This window comes from Alternaria rosae (assembly GCF_020736505.1).
Source record: "Alternaria rosae strain MPI-PUGE-AT-0040 chromosome Unknown BKA58scaffold_6, whole genome shotgun sequence".
NCBI classification, from domain to species: Eukaryota; Fungi; Ascomycota; class Dothideomycetes; order Pleosporales; family Pleosporaceae; genus Alternaria; species Alternaria rosae.
Genome location: NW_025763575.1, coordinates 2,147,182 through 2,165,965, shown reverse-complemented (window position 1 = coordinate 2,165,965; position 18,784 = coordinate 2,147,182). Strand labels below are relative to the sequence as shown.

Sequence of the window (18,784 nt, the reverse complement as noted above, 5' to 3'; positions counted from 1 at the left end):
AGTTCCGGCCAAGTGTCGCGTATCGACCCCCAGTCATCCCGTCCGACAAGTGAATATAAATTCCTCGGGTCTCTCTCTCTCCCTTCCTTCCTTTGTGTCGTCTCTCAGCACGATCACATTGGCCGACTACCCGCGGAGCTGAAATGCGCAGTCGTGCGATATCTACCCACCTGAGCGGCCTTGGAAGATATCCATAGAATTTCAGCCCAGTATCGCGTATCGAAGTTCAGTAGTACCGTCCAGAGACTAGTAGATATAAGGTTGCCGACTGCCTCTCTCACTGCTGTTCTCCAGCGTGACCACATTGGCCGACTGCCCACGGAGCTGAAATGCGCAGTCATGCGACGCCCACCCAAAGACACCTGCATCCATGAGTATCTCGGCTAAGTGTCGCGTATCGATTTAGAGCAATCTTGCAGAGGCGACTAGCGTGCGGTGTACAGGAGCACTCAATCTCTCCCCATAGCTTTTGCTGTCCCACAACCGGCCACATTGGCCGACTGCCCACGGAGCTGAAATGCGCAGTCGTGCGACGTGCTTCCTCCCTCATGAACCGCCAAACGCTCTCGCTGTTTGAAGAGTGTCACCTGTCGGCTAGCTACCCACAAAGCTCAGACTTGCAGCTGGACGCCATCGTCCCCACCCAATGACCGCTAATTGCTCCCGCTTCTTGTTGAAAACTGGACGTGCACGGTTGTAGCTGTGAGAGCTGGTCTAATCTCCTAACCAACGTTCGTCCTATCGAGGAACTGCATCTTGCGGACATGCTTGATGATGTTTGAGTCGGGTTGGGCCAGACTGGCATAGTCAGTGCCGGCCCACTCCCCTGCCAACGTTGGGCCTATTGAGGAAATAGATCTTGCGGATATGCTCGAATATTTTGGATGCGGGGTGGTCCAGACTAGGCACATTCTGCGAGCCAGTGTTTACAATCAAATTCAGCTTACTCGTGGATAGCAGGACGAGTGATAGGCCCTTACAATAGCTGTCTCAACGTGAGCTTACACACGCAGGCTCTGCCAAATTTGGCGATGTTTCTTGCTAGGATTTAAGTGTTCGCGAGTAAGACAAAGAAGTCTCATTGCGTCTCCTATTAGGAGTGAGGGTAAGGCAAAGGCTTTTGAGGAGATGGCGCTCGCGTGTCGTGATGAAATTGTGTGAACATTGGCGTGAGGGCAAATGAACGTAACAGTTGGAATTATTCAAAGCCATTGACAGCGGCCAAAGCTGAGGAAGAGATCTCGGCAGAAGCAGCAACAGTTGTGATGAAGGAAGATGTCATCACGGGTGATGAGGCAAAGAGATGCAGGAAGAAAGCACGGAGAAGAAAATCACGGATATGTATGCATTTTAGCAAGAACATTCATTGCTAAGTATCAGTTCCAAGGCAATGTAGCAGTCATCTTGAAGGGGTAGACCGTTGCTGCGTCATGTCGCCACCAGAGCGGCAGTAGTACAAACACCAGCACCAACACAAATACCTTTGAACCCGCTACGATCGACTATAACTTCTTGTAATTGTTGGTTGGCTGATCACAGAGATGAAGGCAGCCTGTTTACGAGACTGAAAAGCACTCTGGCAACCGTGCAAGAAGGACATGTTCAACACAAAGTGCGGCGCACGAAGTACCTAATCATCTCAAGATGTATTTGCGCGGCATATATATAGCATCGGAAAGTTGTTCAAGTCCGATGTCTCTATCAGATACACCCGCACGCCCGAAGGTAGTCCAGATCAAAACTCGGACGCAGCCAAAAGTCGAAGTTCAATAGGGCCGTCTTCGCGTCTACACATCTCTCTTTGGTCTTCTCCTCCGTCTCTCGTGCACATTACCACTGCTAGTCCGTAGAATCAGGTAATCGCTACGTCCGTTTGAAGGCGACCTTCAATACGGAAGTGCTCATTGAACTTGCTATTGCGATAATGCGTCGCCCCAGAAGCTACAAATCTAAGACCACGAGCGCTATCTCTACGTACATCAACATTCCTTCGAGTTGCCTTTGCATCTTACTTAAACACCACAGCAGGCTCATTCATAACTATGTGACGGTAGTTCCAGCCATCATGTAGGGTACTTTAACGATAGACCCGCTCGTCAAGACTAGACCGTCGTGGTCGTGTCAATGACATATGAGACTTGGAACATCTCTTCTACTTAAGACTGCCTATCAGACTCATGCTAGTTATACTGGAGACCTTCACCTTGGCAGCAACTATAGGTCCAAGCTCACTAGCGCCGTCTCCGCATATATAAACCTGCTCCAGGTCTCTCCTCCATCTCTCCTACACCACAACTGACCGTGTCCGACTGGATCAGACACGACCCAGTCGGACACGGTCAGCTTTCAATTAAGCAGCCTTTACATCAGTGCTCTTACCCTCTTTGCCACTTTTGGCACTATGTTCCAGCGAATAGACATCATTGCCCTCACCCAGCTCGTCCTTCATGGTACCGGACACGTCTCTGAGTTGCTGGAAGCTTCTCGTTGTACCTCTTGTTGTAGCAAGGATCGCTACATTCTTAGATCAATTGAACATACAAGACACGGTGGTACCAGGTTCTCTTTCTTACACTTCTCTGATGATCACGATGCTTCTTGTCAGAGGAGTCTACTGTAAACCCTTGAAGGAGAAAACTATACCGACAGCACATTCAGAAGCGGTATCATCACGATGTGACTCAACTCACCCCAATCAACAGCTGTAGCTACTTAGCCAGACCGGCTCCATGTTCACGAAGTATCATTGAGGTAAGTAAGCAGCACCATTCCGATCAATCAGTTTGGAGGGTCAGTGATCTCCGTTCATTCTGACGGGCGCATTCAGCAGGGCAGCCCGGCTTGACGTTTGACGGGAAGATGGCGACATGAGTATCACATTCTTATCGAGCCCCAGTCGAGTTGAACGGACGTATTCGGTCATCTTAGAGAAGTGTCAACTGAAGAAAGTCTAACATATGTAAAGATCTGCCTCCGGCCGAGGACATGTTTGATTCAGTCCTGTCCATCGCCCCTTCACATACCGGCAGAGGTCTTTACTAGACTTGGACACTTCTATAATGGTATCTGCTTGCCTATCTGTCAATCACAAATTCAAGACCTGGTATCCAAAGTTTATAACGTTGTATCCTAGGAACAAGTAAACGTAGTGCCCTGAAATTGCGGGCCCAGCCGCCCCAGCAATCTCGACTAGAACGTCGGTGGTGAAAGTCTCCCATGTGACTCGAAACAACCCAGTCCCAGGTAGTAAAGATCTCCCACATGATGGGCTCAGCCACGCCGTGACTCCTTTGCGGCCTTATCATGTAGGTTGTCCGCTTGCTGTATGCCAACGTGCCTCATTTCCTGTATTCGCCAACCCTCTGCTCTTCCCTATCATCTCGTCTTCATCGTAAACGTGGCGCACCGACACATCATGTCGTTCAGGTTTGCGAATGCGCTTGAGGGAGAGAGTGTACGGTCGAAGATTGATGTAGGAGGAGGAGGTTTCGGTGTCGCTGACGAGATGGGCCTGAGTCTGCAAGTTAGCTTTATTGCACGAAAGAGTTGAAGGGGATATAGTTAACGATGTACTGCTCAGTTTAGCATCGAAGACAAAAGTCAACGAAGTTCCCGCCCGGACCGACGCGGAGGATGAGCTTCCCGAGCATGTTTTTTATAGAGGTTGTCTCCTCTCCCGTGAGCCCGTTATTCAGCGATGGCTGAAAACAGTCCCAGTGAGCGTTGAAACGCCGCCCTTCTTGGCCTTGGCCTTGCCTTTGTCGTCAGAACCCTCAGGTTCTTTCGGCGCCGGCTTCGGGACTTGACAGGAGCTCTCACCACCTGCCTTCTGCTTCTTCTTGCCCTTCTTGTTGGAACTCGGCTTTGCAGCCGGCTCCTCCGCAGGTCTCTTCGTGGCCAAAGCCTTGAAGAGCTCTCCAGATGATTTGGCAACGTCGGGATCGTCGCCAATAGCATCGTAGAAGGCTTTGAACTTTGCAGTATCAAAGCCGCCAGTAGCCATTGCTTTTGAGGGCGCAGGCACCGACTTCTTCTCCTCGCTTGGTCCATCACCACCTCCGTGTAGACGCTTGATATTAGCGAAGCGTTTTACCGCCGCGCCACAAGCCTCTCCAAGAGGGTGGTTCAGGGAACACCCTTTGGTGCAGAAGGGGACGGTGCACTCCTTCGCACCACCAGGGTGGTACTTTGCACAAGTACTGCAAAAAGCAGTCTTGGCGGCCACTGCGGGTGTGGTAAGGCCTTGATGACTATTCGCCATCTTCACCTCGCGCTTCAGCATCTCCCCTTGGGGTTCACCGAGCGGGCGACGACCTTGGACATCCCATTCCTTCCGAAGCTGCCTACCCTCAGCCATGGCGCCCTTAATAGCGGCGAGATGACTGCGCGTAGCGCACGGAGGCGGGTGCCTCTTCCCACAAGAACCACATGGGGCCTTCTCCTCCTCCCACTGCTTGCGATCGGCTTTCACCGTACGCTCGAAGTGATCGAAGGCAGCGACCCTCTCATACAAGATGAGCGAGTCGTCTTGAAACGGGTGAATCATGAACGGCCAAGGCGCGTCCGGAATCGCCGTTTCCCGCTCATCGACCTTGGGCTCATGGCCCGCAGTCGCGTCGCGGTCTTCCTCAGGCTCGAGAACCATGAGGTCACCAGAAGCCTCTTGAGTCTCATGGACTGCAAGAGGCCCGGATGTAGTTGACAAAGACTCCTCACCCGAAGGATTGGAGCTTTGCTCATGAACGATGAGATCAGCATCGTCCGACTGCGGCAAGGGAGCGTTGACGGCCTTGCGAAGAATCTTCGCGGAGGCCTTCTTCGCCTTCTTGTTGTTGAAAGGCCCAGAGGGCGAGGGGGGAAGCATGTTAAAATCCTATACGAGTACGTTAGCCACGATCAACACTGAGAGATAGCGCCAGATCTGGGGGGAAAGATACGTACCATGATGAAAACTTGCTTCGATGGGGGAATGGAAAGGTAGGGAGCAAGGACGGTACTAAAGGTTGAGCGCGCGACGCGTTTTGTCCGTGCGCCACGCTAGACGCCGATGGAAACAGGTGAAAGTGAGTATCTGCATTCGCGTCCGGTTTATGGCGATGATTTCAAGGTAGCTACAGTTCTCATTGATCGTCTGAGCCAATCGCATGGGTGTCAGGGAACGAACTGGGCTGCCGTGTGCGTGAGCTTTGTGAATGCTTCAGTGATCTCGTTCGAGCATACTTTGATCACAGCAACGCCCGAAACACTAAGAAGTATGCATGCTAAACGCATAATCTTCTCAAGAGATGGGTCACGTTGAACTGCTCTCTCAGGGTTTCTGAGGGTTGACGCAGATCAGCGCAGTCACGCGCGTCTCTCGAAACCAAAAGAGCGAGATGTCAGCAACTGTCACAAAACTCAAGTCTGACCATGAGGGGTGTAGCAATACGAGGAACGTTTGCAAACTAGATGCACATAATTGCGTACGTGCAGGACTGATAGAAAAACGTGTGGATTCACCTTCATGATGGTGCAAATGTACCTAGGTATGGAAGACTTACCTTTGAACACGAAGATGCACCATGCCAGATGATGACCACTGATATCAACCTACAATGCAATGCTCTTGCGCGCTGCCTGTGTCAAGTTACGCCTCTAAAGTGATTACCTGACCGTCTGAGGCTGTGTGCACCTGCAGTGAAGTTTGAAGGTGCAGCTACCAGATGATGCCGTAGAGTCAGTACAGGTGCAAGCCGTTGCGTGAGCCTCTCGAGCAGTCTCTGACTGAGATCGGGCGCTTTCGGAGGGGCAGAATGCTTGTTCTCTGAGGTCGCGAGGTGTGCTTCCTTGTTCTGGTCGAGCGTGCCTGCCCGTTGTAGCTTCTCGTCCCAATCGGGGTCAGCGCGACTTCCCTCGAAGTAGGAGCGGCGGCAGACCTTGCTCAACGATGCTGGACCTGAGCGAACGCGTGCTTCTTCCTTCATACAACACCTGTAGTTTCGTAAGTATGCCTCCCGCCTAAAGATACCAGCTAACATCGTCGCAGTCGCACTCAGTCTATCAGACGTAAGCACGGACCTACAAACATGCCTCCCGCACTCGCACAATCGACACTCACGTCGTTTGTGAAAGTGACTAGCAAGAGGGATGCCCCCCATGACGAGCGCTCAAGCTCTGTCCCAACAAGGCCTTCTCGAAGGCGTCGTCCAGTAGTCTTTGACTCGGATGATGACTTGGATGAAGGTGCTTTCCCGTCGCCCACTGGTGCAGCATCGACTGCCCGTGGGAGGGAGTATGCTACGGCCTCTACTCCAAATGCTGTGGCTTCTGCTACGGATATGCGATCCCCTCACCGGGCTCTCGCTGCATCTGATGCCCCTGAAAGCGAAATGCTGATGGGTGACGAGGATGAAGTCATCGCGGAGGTTGTTGCAGCAATGGATGCAGTACCCGAAGCAGACGAGGAGATGGACGAGGAAGATGAATACTTCCCCGGCCCGGATCCTAACATCGCGGAGGAGGACGTGGATGCTATGTGCAATCATGACCTCTCTTCAGATCTCGAACTCGACGACGTCGAGGTCAACCCGGACTTTGCGCGTAAACTACGCATTGTCTTGGATGGCTTTTGCGAGTGGGGTAAGAGCATAAGTCATTCCGACTTCGTTGCGACGTCCGAACAAGACCGTCCATTCACCCTCGGGGTTTGGAAGCTCCTGCAGGATGTTAGCGTGGAATTCTTGCTTGGTCTATACTTGCAAGCTGTTCCGATTGAAGTTCAAGAGCTCTTCCTCAAAAAGGAATGGTGTCTTGAGGACTTACTTTCACTTCCCAAAGTGAATGAGGGTGACAAGCATGATCAGGGACTGTATGGGAATTTCCCAACTGGTAACCTGGCTTTTGCTTCGAAAATTGGGTGTGAGGCTTACGTTGGGTCCACTGGTGAGCTCTTGAAGCGAATCATTGAGCACCTGGAAATCGCAAGACGACATTCTGCCAACGCTTTGCCGGAGCGTTATCGGGGCAGTCTACATTACAAGACTACGTGTCGTGCTGATGTCGACTGTAATTTCCGAAAACTTGCCGGGTTCAAGCGGGATATCCCACAAGGATACCTTGTGGTTTTGGAGAGCGCCTTTATGGTGCTTTTCGGAACTTACAATTACCCGGGCTACTATGCCAAATGGGCCACACAGTCTTCCTACAAGTTGGCAAGGGACATTCGAGCACGTCTTGATGTTCCAGCCATTCCATGGAGGGGATTGAATGCGTCGTTGCCCCTACGTCAGGGTTTCGTTGCTCGTGGTCCCAAGCTACCATCAGAATGCCGCAACCCAGAGTGCAAACTGATGACCTATCCGCGCTCGGCTATGCCGGATGGACCTAAGCACCCTCGCGTGCTTGCTGATATCAAGAACCCTTTGGGTGGCGGATACTTTTGCAGGCGCTGCGACAGCTACCGAGAACGCCGTGGAGTGTTGCCCGACAACGCTTCACTGGTCAAGCTCACTACTCAGTACAACCTCGAGGTTGGCAAGAGTAACCTGCGTCAAGCCGGCCAACCCGTCATCTGCTATAACTGTAGAAGCGTGGAAGCCGCGAGTGGCGCTGCAAATAGTGCCAGGGGCTACGGGACTAGACACATTGCTTCAAATGGTCATGTTCGTTGTAGTGCTTGTGACGCATATCTGCGCAAGTTTGGTCGTGAGCGCGATCCAGCTTTCGAAACGGCGAGAGCCTTTCGTGAGCAGATCAAAGCCCATCGCAATGCTGGCCAACCGGTTCACTGCGCGCATTGTCGCAAAGTTGAGCCGAGCGGTCTTGCAAAGCCTTGGAGATGCACCAAGCTAGCCCACTTGGTTTGCAACTGGTGCTACGATCATGGCTACAGATGAGGAAGTCCTGGAAAGCAGTTGTGTTCTGTTCGCCGGTACGGTACTCAAAAAATGTTTACAATCGTCCTTTCCAAGACATCTCGGCAAGCTAGATATGTTCTACTTGCCGGTGCGGTGTAAAAACCGTACGGGCTGACGAAGTCGGATCTGCTACCTCCCCGTGTAGAGTCTTTGTGCTCTCGGTGTTGCCCGGAAACAGCTCTAAAATTATTTCTAGAGGCTGGCCAAAGCAGAACGCATCTTGTATTGTAGCTTCATTACGTTTCGGAGTTGTTTTTTTCGCTGGTGCTGGTAGCGAAATCGGAGGCAATCAATGTTCGGATGTTGGCTTTGGCGTCGAGGGTATTACAGGTGTGTGGATGTTTGAGCGCGGAGTGATGGAGAGATTTAGCTTGGACAAAGATTGATACGTGCATACATCGACTCGTGCATTGCAACAAGTATCAGTCTATACATGTATATCCGTACTCCACTCAGATCCATCTTGACAACATGAACCTCTTGATGACCATACCCAAATGATCCATGTGCCAGTGTCTTCATCGATTGTCTCAGCTTCTATCATCGTTTGCCGGTGGATACCTCCGTTGGCGACGAGCAGATCCGTGAGCGTCTCTCCGTGGTTGATGATGCCGCGGCGTTTTGCCGGTGGATACCTCCGTTGGCGATGAGCAGATCCGTGGGAGTCTCTCTGTGGTTGATGATGCCATCGACATCGATCTTGATGCAGTTGCTGCACTCGAAGTGGTCTTTCCGAGGCTGGTGAGGTCTGGGGCCTGTATGCAGGTTGCTGATAGGCTCACCGGGTGGCATCTTGCCGGTGGATGGTGGATATTTCCGTTGACGACGATTAGATCCGTGAGTGTCTCTCCGTGGTTGACGATGCTGACGACGAGCAGATCCGTGAGTGTCTCTCCATGGTTGATGATGCCATCGACATCGATCTTGATGCAGTTGCTGCACTCGAAGTGTAGCTGGCGGAGTCCATTGAAGGAAAGCAGGAGGAAGCCAACCAGAGGGGCGCTGACCATGAGGCCGTCGTAGAGATGATCTACGAAGGTGGTGGTACTTACATACGTCTGTTCGTATGTCCAGTAGGTCGGACTTGTCGATAACTGCCTAGTTGTAGTCCGCCGACAAGAGTAGAAGTAGTTCGGCCAGATGTGAGCGTGTATGTGCAGAAAGGTGGCCTATTTCAGCGACTCGATGAAGGATAACGGGAGAAGCCGTGTGACTGATCCTTGGTAATACTCCACGCAGTCGCGAGCTGGACGTGAGGAGTTTCATGTTCAATCCCCAGTCGGCTGGGTATCGTGTGGTGATTTGTTCGTCCAGCAGAGAAGGCAGAAAGCCCAGTGTTTGATCCTCGATCGGCCACGCATCGTGTGATGCTGTGCCTGCAGCACCAGAAAGCGAGAAGCTAACGAAGACCTGCGCACTAGCAATGCCGAACGAAATCAGCTCCGCCTGGCGAAAAGAGCGCACTGTAGATGTTTGCTGCTGGTGCGACCAGTGCAAGCTTGGCGCAGCGGCTTTGCGTTGTAGTGGCTTTGCGTTGTAGTCTGGTATATGCGATCGCGTATCGTAGAGGCAGTGGAGGCAATAGAGACGCGCGTAGGGTTGTGCGGCTTGTTCGGGTGCCGCGAAGACGTTCGAGAGTGGAAATAAGTCGCGCGGACGTGCGGACGTGTGGACGCGCAAAGGTGGGCAGGCAGCTCAACTGAACTATCGTTGGCGGGACCGGGAGGTCGTGCCGTCAATGTATCGCCATCGCGCAGCTGAGTGTTCAAACGGACGCGCACGACTTGCTACGTCCCGAACGCCCCTGAAGACTCCTTCTTCAATGTGAGTCCTACTCCCATGAGTCCCATTCCAGTCGTCTCGATGACTACACCAGCTTCTGTGTTCGACGTGACGGTGTTCCCTGCGCCCTCATCGTAAGCATCCTTGCTTCTTTCAAGCTTTGCGACAATGCCCGATCCATAGGGTACCCAGCCTCAGATTGCATAAATCGTATATAGCTTCGTTCGCGAGATGGCGGTTGTGGTGGGTGACGATAGCGATACGAGCATCAGCGTAGTGAGCTTTGGTCGAAAGGGCGGATGGTATGAAAGACGCTGCTGCTCGGCGGTGATCAAGACGCAAGGGCCTTGGCTGGGCACGCGCCGAAGCACGCGGCTCAAATTCCGGGGTAATTCTTGGCACGAACCGAGATCGCTTACCGCGGTCACTCGCAACCTCTCCGACTGCGTTTCAAATACATCTAGTAAACCAGCCCTTCTACTAAAGGAATTCGGCGGTTTGAACGGCGGTAACATGGTCCCGAATAGTTTCCCCAGGAGGTATTCGCATCTAGATAACGTTTCGTATGAAGCTTACAAGAAGCATATGTTCTTCCACTTCTTTTCCTCTAGTAACTTAGAACATCCAAGAGGTCAAGCATCGCAAAAAGTAGCAATAGCTCTCGGTACTAGTATTATACGTTATGTAAAAAACTGCTACATAACTACAGGAGGTAGTCTGTGCCGGGATGTATATTGCTCTCACCTTCTTCTGGATTGGTTAGGTAGACCTTATATACGATTTATCTACGTTTATAACTAATACTCTTCTTAAATAGGCAACATCTCCCCCCCCGGGCCCGAGGGACGGGGCCTACAGTGTACTTGTTTTGAAATCACATGATCACGCGATGACGCGGTACCGTGTTACCCGATAGCAAACTCGAAAATCTCTGACGCAAGCATGGATTTGCGCCTCATCATGACACTCACACCTGCACCACCACCACCACCACGATAATTACTACGCGCGCAATTGCGACGCGCTGACTGCTTCACATTCATTACACATAACTAACAGTCATCCAGGTCATCGATCAGCAGCAGCAGCAGCAGCACCAATACCAGCCCCATGCGATCGCGCAACACCGAAAGGAAACCCAGCAAGTCCACCCGCACCGGCACGAAGCCCCCAAGACGACCCAAGACACCTACACGATCACCAGCGACCCATATCCCATGCGCAATCATCCACAAGCCCGGCCACATCAGCAGCCACATTGCGCCATCCTCCGTCATCCCAATCATCCACCCCGCCCTTTATCGCGCGTCCGTCAGCATGGCCCGATGCCACACTATAATTCTAGTGCCTCCCAGAGCTGGCGAAGCGCCGCCTGCTTCTAGCTAACGGAAATGTCGTCGCGCGCAACCTCGATGAACTCGAGCTCCTCTTGGGTCACCGGTGTAACCACTAAACCAGCTAGTTTCTTGTCCAGTGTCGAAAGTTAACTAAACTGTTCTTCCGCGATTATCTGCGCAGCAGGAGGAAAGAGGTCTATATGGGCTAGACACCATGCAGCCACAACACACAAGCCCACGAGGCGTCTTTGGTCTAGGTTGATCGCCACCATAATCCTAACACTGTCGTATTGGAAGCCCTTCACCAGCCCTATCCGTGCAGCCGAGGCCTTTAGGTCTGCTGTCTTGGAGTCCCTAGCAAGGACTAGGAAGTTGAATGAGCTGCTCCTGTAAGCGGTAAGCTCTACCGCGGTCGCACGTTCTGTTGCGCTAACAGCCTGGGTGTCCTCGAGGACAGGGGCCTCTATCGCAAGCACAGAAGAGGAGTTGATCTGTACTGTATGTCCTTGGTAGTTAATGGACATGTTAGCGGATGTTTGTGGATGTTTTGAAGTGTGCAGAGGTATTAAGAAAGATGTGGGATAAAGAGAAGTATCCTCTAAGTGCGCAGACCTTGTGTACAAATGCTGCGCAAGGCAGCTATTCTCTGAACCACGTTTCGACTGCGCGAAATACCTCTGGACTCGCAGCACCACGGTACGACGTCGTCTTGAACCCGGAGTTTACACACGCAGCAGTACCGCAGTTCGAAGCTGTCTCCAACCCACCCACTCCTAAGGTCAATAGAAAAGCTCCTGTTCAACATTGGTCCGTTGATGCGCTCATCCTCCTCGTCAGCGTGATCTAATCATCGTTTCAAAAGCTTGCTTCTACGTCGATTTCTTTGGAGAGAGAATACAGCCCTACAGCTCGACCGCGTATACCCCTGAGTCCACCCCTGAGTCCACGAGAAGCCCCTATCGCTGTTGCCACCCATAATCACATCGTCGATGCACCAGATCCACGGCAAACGTCACAGACAGAGTTTTATTGATTCCTATAGCTGCATACAGCGAGTACAAGGTGTTTAGGAAATACACCTGCATTGAGAACATTATAATGAGTTACCCGACTGCGTTTTGTTGCCCTGCTCTGCATCAACACTCCACCGTAATAGGCAACATCTCGTACAAGATAAAGAATAGATTCCCCCAACACTTCACATTCTTCGCCTTTCCTGCTTGGTGACTTGATACCTGGCCATTGCTATCATATTTCTAGCTTCAAACGCGCAAGAGATGCTAAAATCACATGGCCATAGTAACGATGTCGTCTGCAAAAGTTTCCTATACAGTCGCACGCAACTACATTGCTCGTCGTTTAGTAGATGTAGCCCTGACATATCCGTGGCAGCAGTGATGACCTATGATTGTCTTCCTCATGAAAACATGCTTGTTGCAAATTGTTGAATAAGCCAATCGCCCAACTTCAAGCCATTTATTAAACTGAGTCACGCTGCCCCAAAGATAAGATATGTTGATATAATCTCCAAGGTTGATACAAGGCCAATCGAAGGCGAAGAAGTAATTGCCCAGGTTGAAGAATACGAATCCAATTTTGACGTTGCAAAGTAAGGGTTCTCGGGCATGGATACGCCCAGGCGTGTTATCAGAAACCTTCGCCACTATCAAGTCCATCCAACGCTATCGCTATTGGTCGTGGTGCTCACTCTGCTATCAATGAGCTAAATATCCGGGGTGGTAGAGAATTCTGTGGAAGAAAGGGTTGCAGCATACATGCTCGCTTCAAGCTTCAAACAAATTGTTATCTAGGTGCGAAGAAGATAACAAAGCTTCTATACTCTCTCCTTTAACTTACATGTGTGCGAAAAGCTTAGATTCTAGTTCCTATTCTATTCTATAGTACTGTAATAACTTATAAATAATAAGCTACTTACAACTTCTATAATATACACAATATATACAATAACTAAATCTGCCTATTAAATAGTAGAAGGGATAAGAAAGAGGTTATGTAAGCGCGACTATCTTCTCGGTGTATCGTTATAAAGCTCGCTACCTTCAACGCTATCCAAAGCTAGTGCTATGTGTGTAACAATAGCGCTACTAACGATTAGTCTGTTATGTTGCCTTCCCCAGACGCCCGCAACAAGTAGCAGCCAGCAGACGTTGAGACGTGGTAAGGGCTTCTGGGTTTCACGCTCAAATCCGATGAGTCTTCTCACAACTTCCAAGGTTCCTTTGATCGGAGAGGAGATGCATGAAGCCGGTAAAAAGCTACTTGGAAGCCGACGTAATCATCACTGGTATTGAGGAATACGTTGGTGGTTGTAACGTCGAAACCCGTTGAATTTACAGGCAAATACCTCCTGCGTACACGTTCAGGTACGGCGTTATGATTTTCGATACCTACAGATACCGCGTCTATTGACTGCGTTGCTGACATGACGAGCAACAAGGTCGACGCTTCCAACTTGCTAGCAGGCTAGTAGTAAATGAGTTTGAGGACTACATCGGCGGCTTGAGTTTCAAATGGGCTATAATCTCGACGCGAGTACCTTCTGGGTGTACCGAAACAAGCTTTCTCGTTGTTGATAACGCGGTGCAAGCAGATTGGCACGTTGGAACAGCAGATGAAGGATTGTAAGACGGGCTTTGAGAAGACCTGTGCGCTGCGCAAGGATTTGGACTTTTACATGGAGCATCAGGCTTTGACCGCAGGATACAGGCTTTACATAACACAGTGTCTGCCTCTGATACAATGAATATACTTAGCTTTAGAAATCTTCACCTTGAAAGAGAGGCATGTAGTCGAAAACCAAGCGATTGACTTATTGGGAGAGAGAAAGTATGAACGACATATCAGATAAGATCTGAACTCAATATATGGAAACGCTTCCAGCTTATAGTATTAAATTATACCATCGCACACTAAGTACATCAAAACACTCTGATCATACCGGGCATTCCACAGCGTACCAGACATACGGCCCATTCTGCCGAGGAGTAAAAGCCTGCTCGAAAGTTGGTCCAGGAAATCCCAATGCTAGCGTGCAAAGATTGCTTGCTGAGTTGAAACCATAGACACGACAGCTACGGCCTGCGAGATTGTAGTTCTGACACCTGGTCCTGCAAGAGGCCGGGGTCTGCTGAACAATGTTGGTGTAGGTCACTCCCGACCTTATAACACCGTTGACGCCACAGGTAGGTTGTGGCTCAGGCGTTGGGGTTGGGGTAGGTGTGGGTGTGGGTGTGGGTGTAGGTGTAGGGGTAGGGGTCGAGGTGCTGGTCGAGGTACTGGACGAAATCGAGGTAGAGCTGATAACAACATCTGTGCTAGTGGAAGAGGAGGTAGTCGTCGATTCAACAGTAGAGGAAGGCGACGGGGTCGAACTCGATGTTGAACTGCTTGGTTGCACGGTGTTGGAGACAACGTAGACAGCTTTTGATTATCAGCAAAAGTTACGCAACTCATCTCGGTTCACTTACCATCAACACCGTCATTTGCAGAACCGCTGTTCTTTGTGTTTTTCAGATAGCAAGTACCATCACGTTTGCCGCCAACGAACGAGGCGGCCACGCACTGTGCATCACCTGCGCAAGCTTGTGTGCAAGCCTCGAGACTTGCTGCGTACTGGTTGGTGAAATCACCTCCGTAGAAGTCAACTCCGCAAGCAAGTGTCAGGGTGCGTGAGCCATCAGTGTACGAGCAGCCATTGTTTTCCGGGCAAGTAAAACTAGTAGGGCACACTTGGGGAGCATCCGGCGCTGGATTAGGCGTTGTTGGGGCATCTCTCGAGATCACAGCTATCCCGACCACGTTGGAACTAAAGACTGTGTCAGTTGAAAGTCGGCTACAAAGTCGAGGTGTCATACTTGGGCTGAGCCGCATTGAGCGTGCTTTTGAGGTAGCAGTTACCATCCACGTAGCTTGCCGCATTGCATCCCGTGGTCGTGGAGCATACCCGAATGCAGCTTGCTAAGCTAGATGTCTAAGAAACGATCAGCGTTGAGTTCGAAACAGTTCACTGCAGAGTGGATTATGCTTACCTGTGCCAATTGCAAATCTCCACCATAGTAGTCAGTCGCACAGCTGACTTGAAGAGTGGCACCATTCGAGGTGAGCGAGCATTGGTCGTCCTGAGGACAGGTAGGTGATGATGGGCACGTCGACGAGGCGGCTCGTAATGCAAGCGCGATTGCGCGAAGAGCAGGTGCCATCTTGAAGTGTAGTGTTCGAGAGGATGGAAAGCGAATCTGGTTGATCAGAAAAGCAGTGTACTTGACAGCTTTTTATACGCTCCTCCATCAGCCACTCAATCTGCCCATTCTGAGTTTCCCATGCTCTTTCCATCGTGACACTGACACTGGCCACGGCCTGGGCCCAAGCGGAAACTGCCTAACGATGAAGCAATGCGTCCATCGAAAATTTTTGTAGGACCTCAGCTTCGAATGTTCAGCCTCACAGTACCTTCTCGGTCTGTCGCTTGATACTCTTCCCAAAAAAGCACCGAGACCTCCCCAGATCGTATGTATGAGGTTAGCGTTGAGAGTAGGACGTAGTAATCCGGGGTTAGTCCAGGGGATCGGCCGCAGCCCAGACCGAGGTCGCGGCTGGAGATGTAGAGCATGGACACAAAGACAAACCTAGGCGGATTGACAACAGTTCTAGCTTCATAATTCTGAATCTGCAGATACGGAGTCGCCGATGAAGCTCTGTTGTATTCCGGCTGCGCAAATACCTGGATAGATAGGGCCCTCATACTGCAATTTCGACTGCATTCTACAAAGAATATTCCTAGGTAGAAGTATACATTGTCTTAGAGACAGTCCAGAAACTCAAATTCGGTAGCATGTATACAGCAAAATGTAAGATAAATCTTGGAGTTCTAGCCCCCCCTAGTACTCATGCATTGACGAGTGAGCTCATCGCGGAGCCTGGGTGTTGAGTATATGGAGAAGCCGATCCTCAATGTGTCGTACCGAGGCGCCGGCGTTGCTAGGTGGACTAGACCCTGGAGGTAGACGCCATATTGCACCTTGAAAACTACTAGACATAGATGAGTGTATATGTTCAATGTGAGGTGTTAATGATCAACCCGAATTATCGTGTTGACCCTTGAGCGTGGGATATGCACGAATGACATCAAGCCTCACACCGCTAGCTCGCATCCCGCGTGCCCAGGTGAGCTTGGTGAAGCTTCCCCCACAACTCAATTGCTCCCGCTGGAATGGAATATTGCGCGTCCGAGCCTACTTCAGACGGCAGCCGCACTCCATAATGCCGAACGAATTTTAGCCTTCGCACCTTCCCATCAGGAATGTCCATGACTCTATTCAATTAGCAGTCACACAGTCAAGCACTTCACACGATCGAGGAGTCATTTCAGCACCAGCACACGCGGAGTCTGTAGCAGATTCCTGCTATACAGTACCATGGCGCAAGTTCAGCGACCGCTCATCATACAGTCGCAAATGATACGACTGTGCTGCCCGCGCACGGCCAGAAGGACAAGCAGCGCGCTGTTCGCAAGAGGGAGTTACTACCGAAAGCTGCACACCAAGACGGTCACGGACAACGATATTTCGCATTTAGCGAGCTTGCCGTTACACCCGTTGACGCTCGCGGATCTCGTCAAGTGAGTGTTGTCAGACATGTCCCTCCAAATGCGTCTGCCGAGGACCCTGGCTAACGCTGTCGCGTGCGCAACAGACACGGAAGGCCACCGCTCACAACCCAACAACTCCTCACGTCCGCGAACTTCACCCTCTCTATCCTCCCCGCCCGCCTCGCGCACCGCATACAATCGCTCCGCAACCTCCCCTTCATCGTCGTATCTAACCCTCATGTCTCGAAGATCCACTCGAATTACATGCACAGCCTGTCGACGCTGCTACCATGGGCTGAGCAGGAGATAAAGACGCTGGAGGAGGAAGTCAAGTTCACAGAGGTTATGGCGGACCTGGTTCAAACACATGCCAACACAATCAGCATACTTGCGAGAGGCTTCCTGGAGGCTAGAAAGTATATCAGTCCAAAGGATGTGACGCGGTTCCTGGACGAGCATCTGCGCGCGCGGATAGGCACGAGATTGATCGCGGAACAGCATCTGTCGCTGCACTTCTCCAGTCAGCCGCATTGCGAGACAATGCATGATATGGAAGAGAACCCTGGCTACATCGGTGTCATCGACACAAGACTCAGGCCTGCGAGGATAGTAGACCACTGCGCGAACGTGGTGGGCGAGATCTGCGAGCTGAAGTATGGCGTCCGACCGACCATCGTCATCAACGGCGAACCCGATTACGAATTCGCGCATATACCCGTCCATCTCGAATACATCATCACGGAGTTACTTAAGAACGCATTCCGCGCAACGGTGGAAAGCGGCATGGAGCGTGAACCCATCGAAGTCACCATTGCCCCGCTTCCAGAACTCCTGCCTGAAGATGCAAGCAGCGAGAGCTCGGAAGACATTCGCAACAAGAAGGTTGACAATGAGGACCAGGGCAACGTAGATCAGGTCTCGCAGCGCTTCACAGGCAACAGCTCGCCTACATCCCCTCCCTCCGATTCAAACATCCTCCCGCTCAAGCACAGTACACCCGGCGTAACGATACGGATTCGTGACCGCGGCGGCGGCATTTCCCCTGATAACCTTTCGCACATCTGGGACTATAGCTTCACAACCTTCAACGACGCGCAAGCGAACTCCACCCTCTCCGGTGGCAGCAACTCGGCCACCGGCATGGACGCGCTGAACGCCTTTTCGGGAGCAGGAGGCGATGGAGTGAACAGTCTAGCGGGGCTGGGATACGGACTGCCGTTGGGAAGAGCCTACGCAGAGTACTTTGGAGGAGGCATTGCAGTACAAAGTCTCTGGGGGTGGGGTACCGACGTGTATCTCAGCTTGAGAGGCGTGGGGAGAGTAGACACTGTGCAGGAGGCTAGGGAAGACGCGAGGAGGCAGAGATGAAGGAATCACAGCGAGACGACGTCATGTTGTTGGTAAAGCCGTTGATTATCGTTATATACCCATGAAATCATATGCTCATGCATCCTGTCCTATGCTTCCGCCAATTGCATCACATCTTGATCTTTGTGAAACCATCAGCGGCGGTCGTGTAGTGGCTCTATTGCGTACGGACCTCGGAGTCCGCCTCGACGTTGACGTGCTCGTTGGACGAGAGGGTGGAGACTACGTCGTCGGGGATTTCGGCGCTGTAGTAGGTCAGTGTTACTGCGGGGAGGTGCAAACGCCAGGCTGCGTACCTAAAGCCCTTGATAAGGGTGAACTCGTTGGTGATCTTGCCGCCCTGGTCGGTGACGTGCTGCTTTGCCTTGTCGAGCTCCTCCTTGGGAGCGGAGTCCTTGAGGGTAACCTTGGGTTCGTTAGTATGGTACAGACTATAGTCTGTTTGGGAGGACTCACCATGAAGGCGGGCATCTTGAGACTTGGTAATGAAGTTTGCTGGTTTAGTTGAGGGGCAGTTTAGTGAGACTTGGAAGTTGTAGTGTTGTGGTGTTGATGCAGCAAGGTCAAAGCGTGTCAGTGGCTTATATACCTCAGCTATCTCTCCCTCGGACCCTGTCAACAAGCAGTCTAGAGCCTTGGATAGGCGGCGTCTGACGATGACGTGCGCTGTCCAGACTATGCCCACCCTCAGAGCCATGTGAGACATGCTGCCCCACCAACCGTACGTGGGAGGCGCGCGGCCTTATCGATAAGCCCATCCCTGTAGCTGCGGCCTTAGCGGTTGGACTAGCGCC

At 51.5% G+C, this 18,784-nt stretch overlaps 6 protein-coding genes across 6 annotated transcripts; 2 read left to right on the top strand and 4 right to left on the bottom strand.

Annotated features, from left to right (window-relative positions):
• Positions 1 to 3,691: 3,691 nt before the first annotated feature.
• Positions 3,692 to 4,864, bottom strand: BKA58DRAFT_317803 (uncharacterized protein; the record flags this gene model as incomplete). Its single annotated transcript, XM_046167643.1, has 1 exon — positions 3,692 to 4,864. The coding sequence occupies one exon, from the start codon at positions 4,862 to 4,864 to the stop codon at positions 3,692 to 3,694; it is 1,173 nt and encodes a 390-aa protein (XP_046024613.1).
• Positions 4,865 to 5,786: 922 nt separating this feature from the next.
• On the top strand, positions 5,787 to 8,150 carry BKA58DRAFT_199556 (uncharacterized protein). The gene has a single exon (XM_046165797.1). The coding sequence runs from the start codon at positions 6,066 to 6,068 to the stop codon at positions 7,872 to 7,874; it is 1,809 nt and encodes a 602-aa protein (XP_046024612.1). The 5' UTR covers positions 5,787 to 6,065; the 3' UTR covers positions 7,875 to 8,150.
• Positions 8,151 to 8,425: 275 nt separating this feature from the next.
• On the bottom strand, positions 8,426 to 8,905 carry BKA58DRAFT_403056 (uncharacterized protein; the record flags this gene model as incomplete). The annotated part of the gene is made up of 1 exon (XM_046171762.1): positions 8,426 to 8,905. One exon carries the CDS (start codon positions 8,903 to 8,905, stop codon positions 8,426 to 8,428), a length of 480 nt encoding a protein of 159 aa, XP_046024611.1.
• A 4,899-nt stretch (positions 8,906 to 13,804) lies between these two features.
• Positions 13,805 to 15,268, bottom strand: BKA58DRAFT_387447 (uncharacterized protein). Its single transcript, XM_046170562.1, has 4 exons — positions 15,064 to 15,268; positions 14,890 to 15,005; positions 14,503 to 14,840; positions 13,805 to 14,455 (listed from the first exon to the last, which is right to left on the bottom strand). The coding sequence occupies exons 1-4, from the start codon at positions 15,232 to 15,234 to the stop codon at positions 13,968 to 13,970; spliced, it is 1,113 nt and encodes a 370-aa protein (XP_046024610.1). The 5' UTR covers positions 15,235 to 15,268; the 3' UTR covers positions 13,805 to 13,967.
• A 955-nt stretch (positions 15,269 to 16,223) lies between these two features.
• Positions 16,224 to 18,016, top strand: BKA58DRAFT_387445 (branched-chain alpha-ketoacid dehydrogenase). The gene is made up of 2 exons (XM_046170561.1): positions 16,224 to 16,652; positions 16,727 to 18,016. Exons 1-2 carry the CDS (start codon positions 16,450 to 16,452, stop codon positions 17,988 to 17,990), a joined length of 1,467 nt encoding a protein of 488 aa, XP_046024609.1. The 5' UTR covers positions 16,224 to 16,449; the 3' UTR covers positions 17,991 to 18,016.
• On the bottom strand, positions 18,017 to 18,694 carry BKA58DRAFT_387443 (uncharacterized protein). The gene is made up of 3 exons (XM_046170560.1): positions 18,447 to 18,694; positions 18,287 to 18,396; positions 18,017 to 18,235 (listed from the first exon to the last, which is right to left on the bottom strand). Exons 1-3 carry the CDS (start codon positions 18,459 to 18,461, stop codon positions 18,148 to 18,150), a joined length of 213 nt encoding a protein of 70 aa, XP_046024608.1. The 5' UTR covers positions 18,462 to 18,694; the 3' UTR covers positions 18,017 to 18,147.
• Positions 18,695 to 18,784: the final 90 nt, after the last annotated feature.

Coding starts and splice junctions, on each gene's coding strand:
- BKA58DRAFT_199556 (XM_046165797.1), top strand. CDS start 6,066: ATGCCTCCCGCACTCGCACAATCGACACTCACGTCGTTTGTGAAAGTG.
- BKA58DRAFT_387447 (XM_046170562.1), bottom strand. CDS start 15,234: ATGGCACCTGCTCTTCGCGCAATCGCGCTTGCATTACGAGCCGCCTCG. Junction 15,006..15,063: donor GAGATTTGCAATTGGCACAG/GTAAGCATAATC, acceptor ATCGTTTCTTAG/ACATCTAGCTTAGCAAGCTG. Junction 14,841..14,889: donor CTCAATGCGGCTCAGCCCAA/GTATGACACCTC, acceptor CACAGTCTTTAG/TTCCAACGTGGTCGGGATAG.
- BKA58DRAFT_387445 (XM_046170561.1), top strand. CDS start 16,450: ATGGCGCAAGTTCAGCGACCGCTCATCATACAGTCGCAAATGATACGA. Junction 16,653..16,726: donor ACGCTCGCGGATCTCGTCAA/GTGAGTGTTGTC, acceptor CGTGCGCAACAG/ACACGGAAGGCCACCGCTCA.
- BKA58DRAFT_387443 (XM_046170560.1), bottom strand. Junction 18,236..18,286: donor ACCCTTATCAAGGGCTTTAG/GTACGCAGCCTG, acceptor GACCTACTACAG/CGCCGAAATCCCCGACGACG.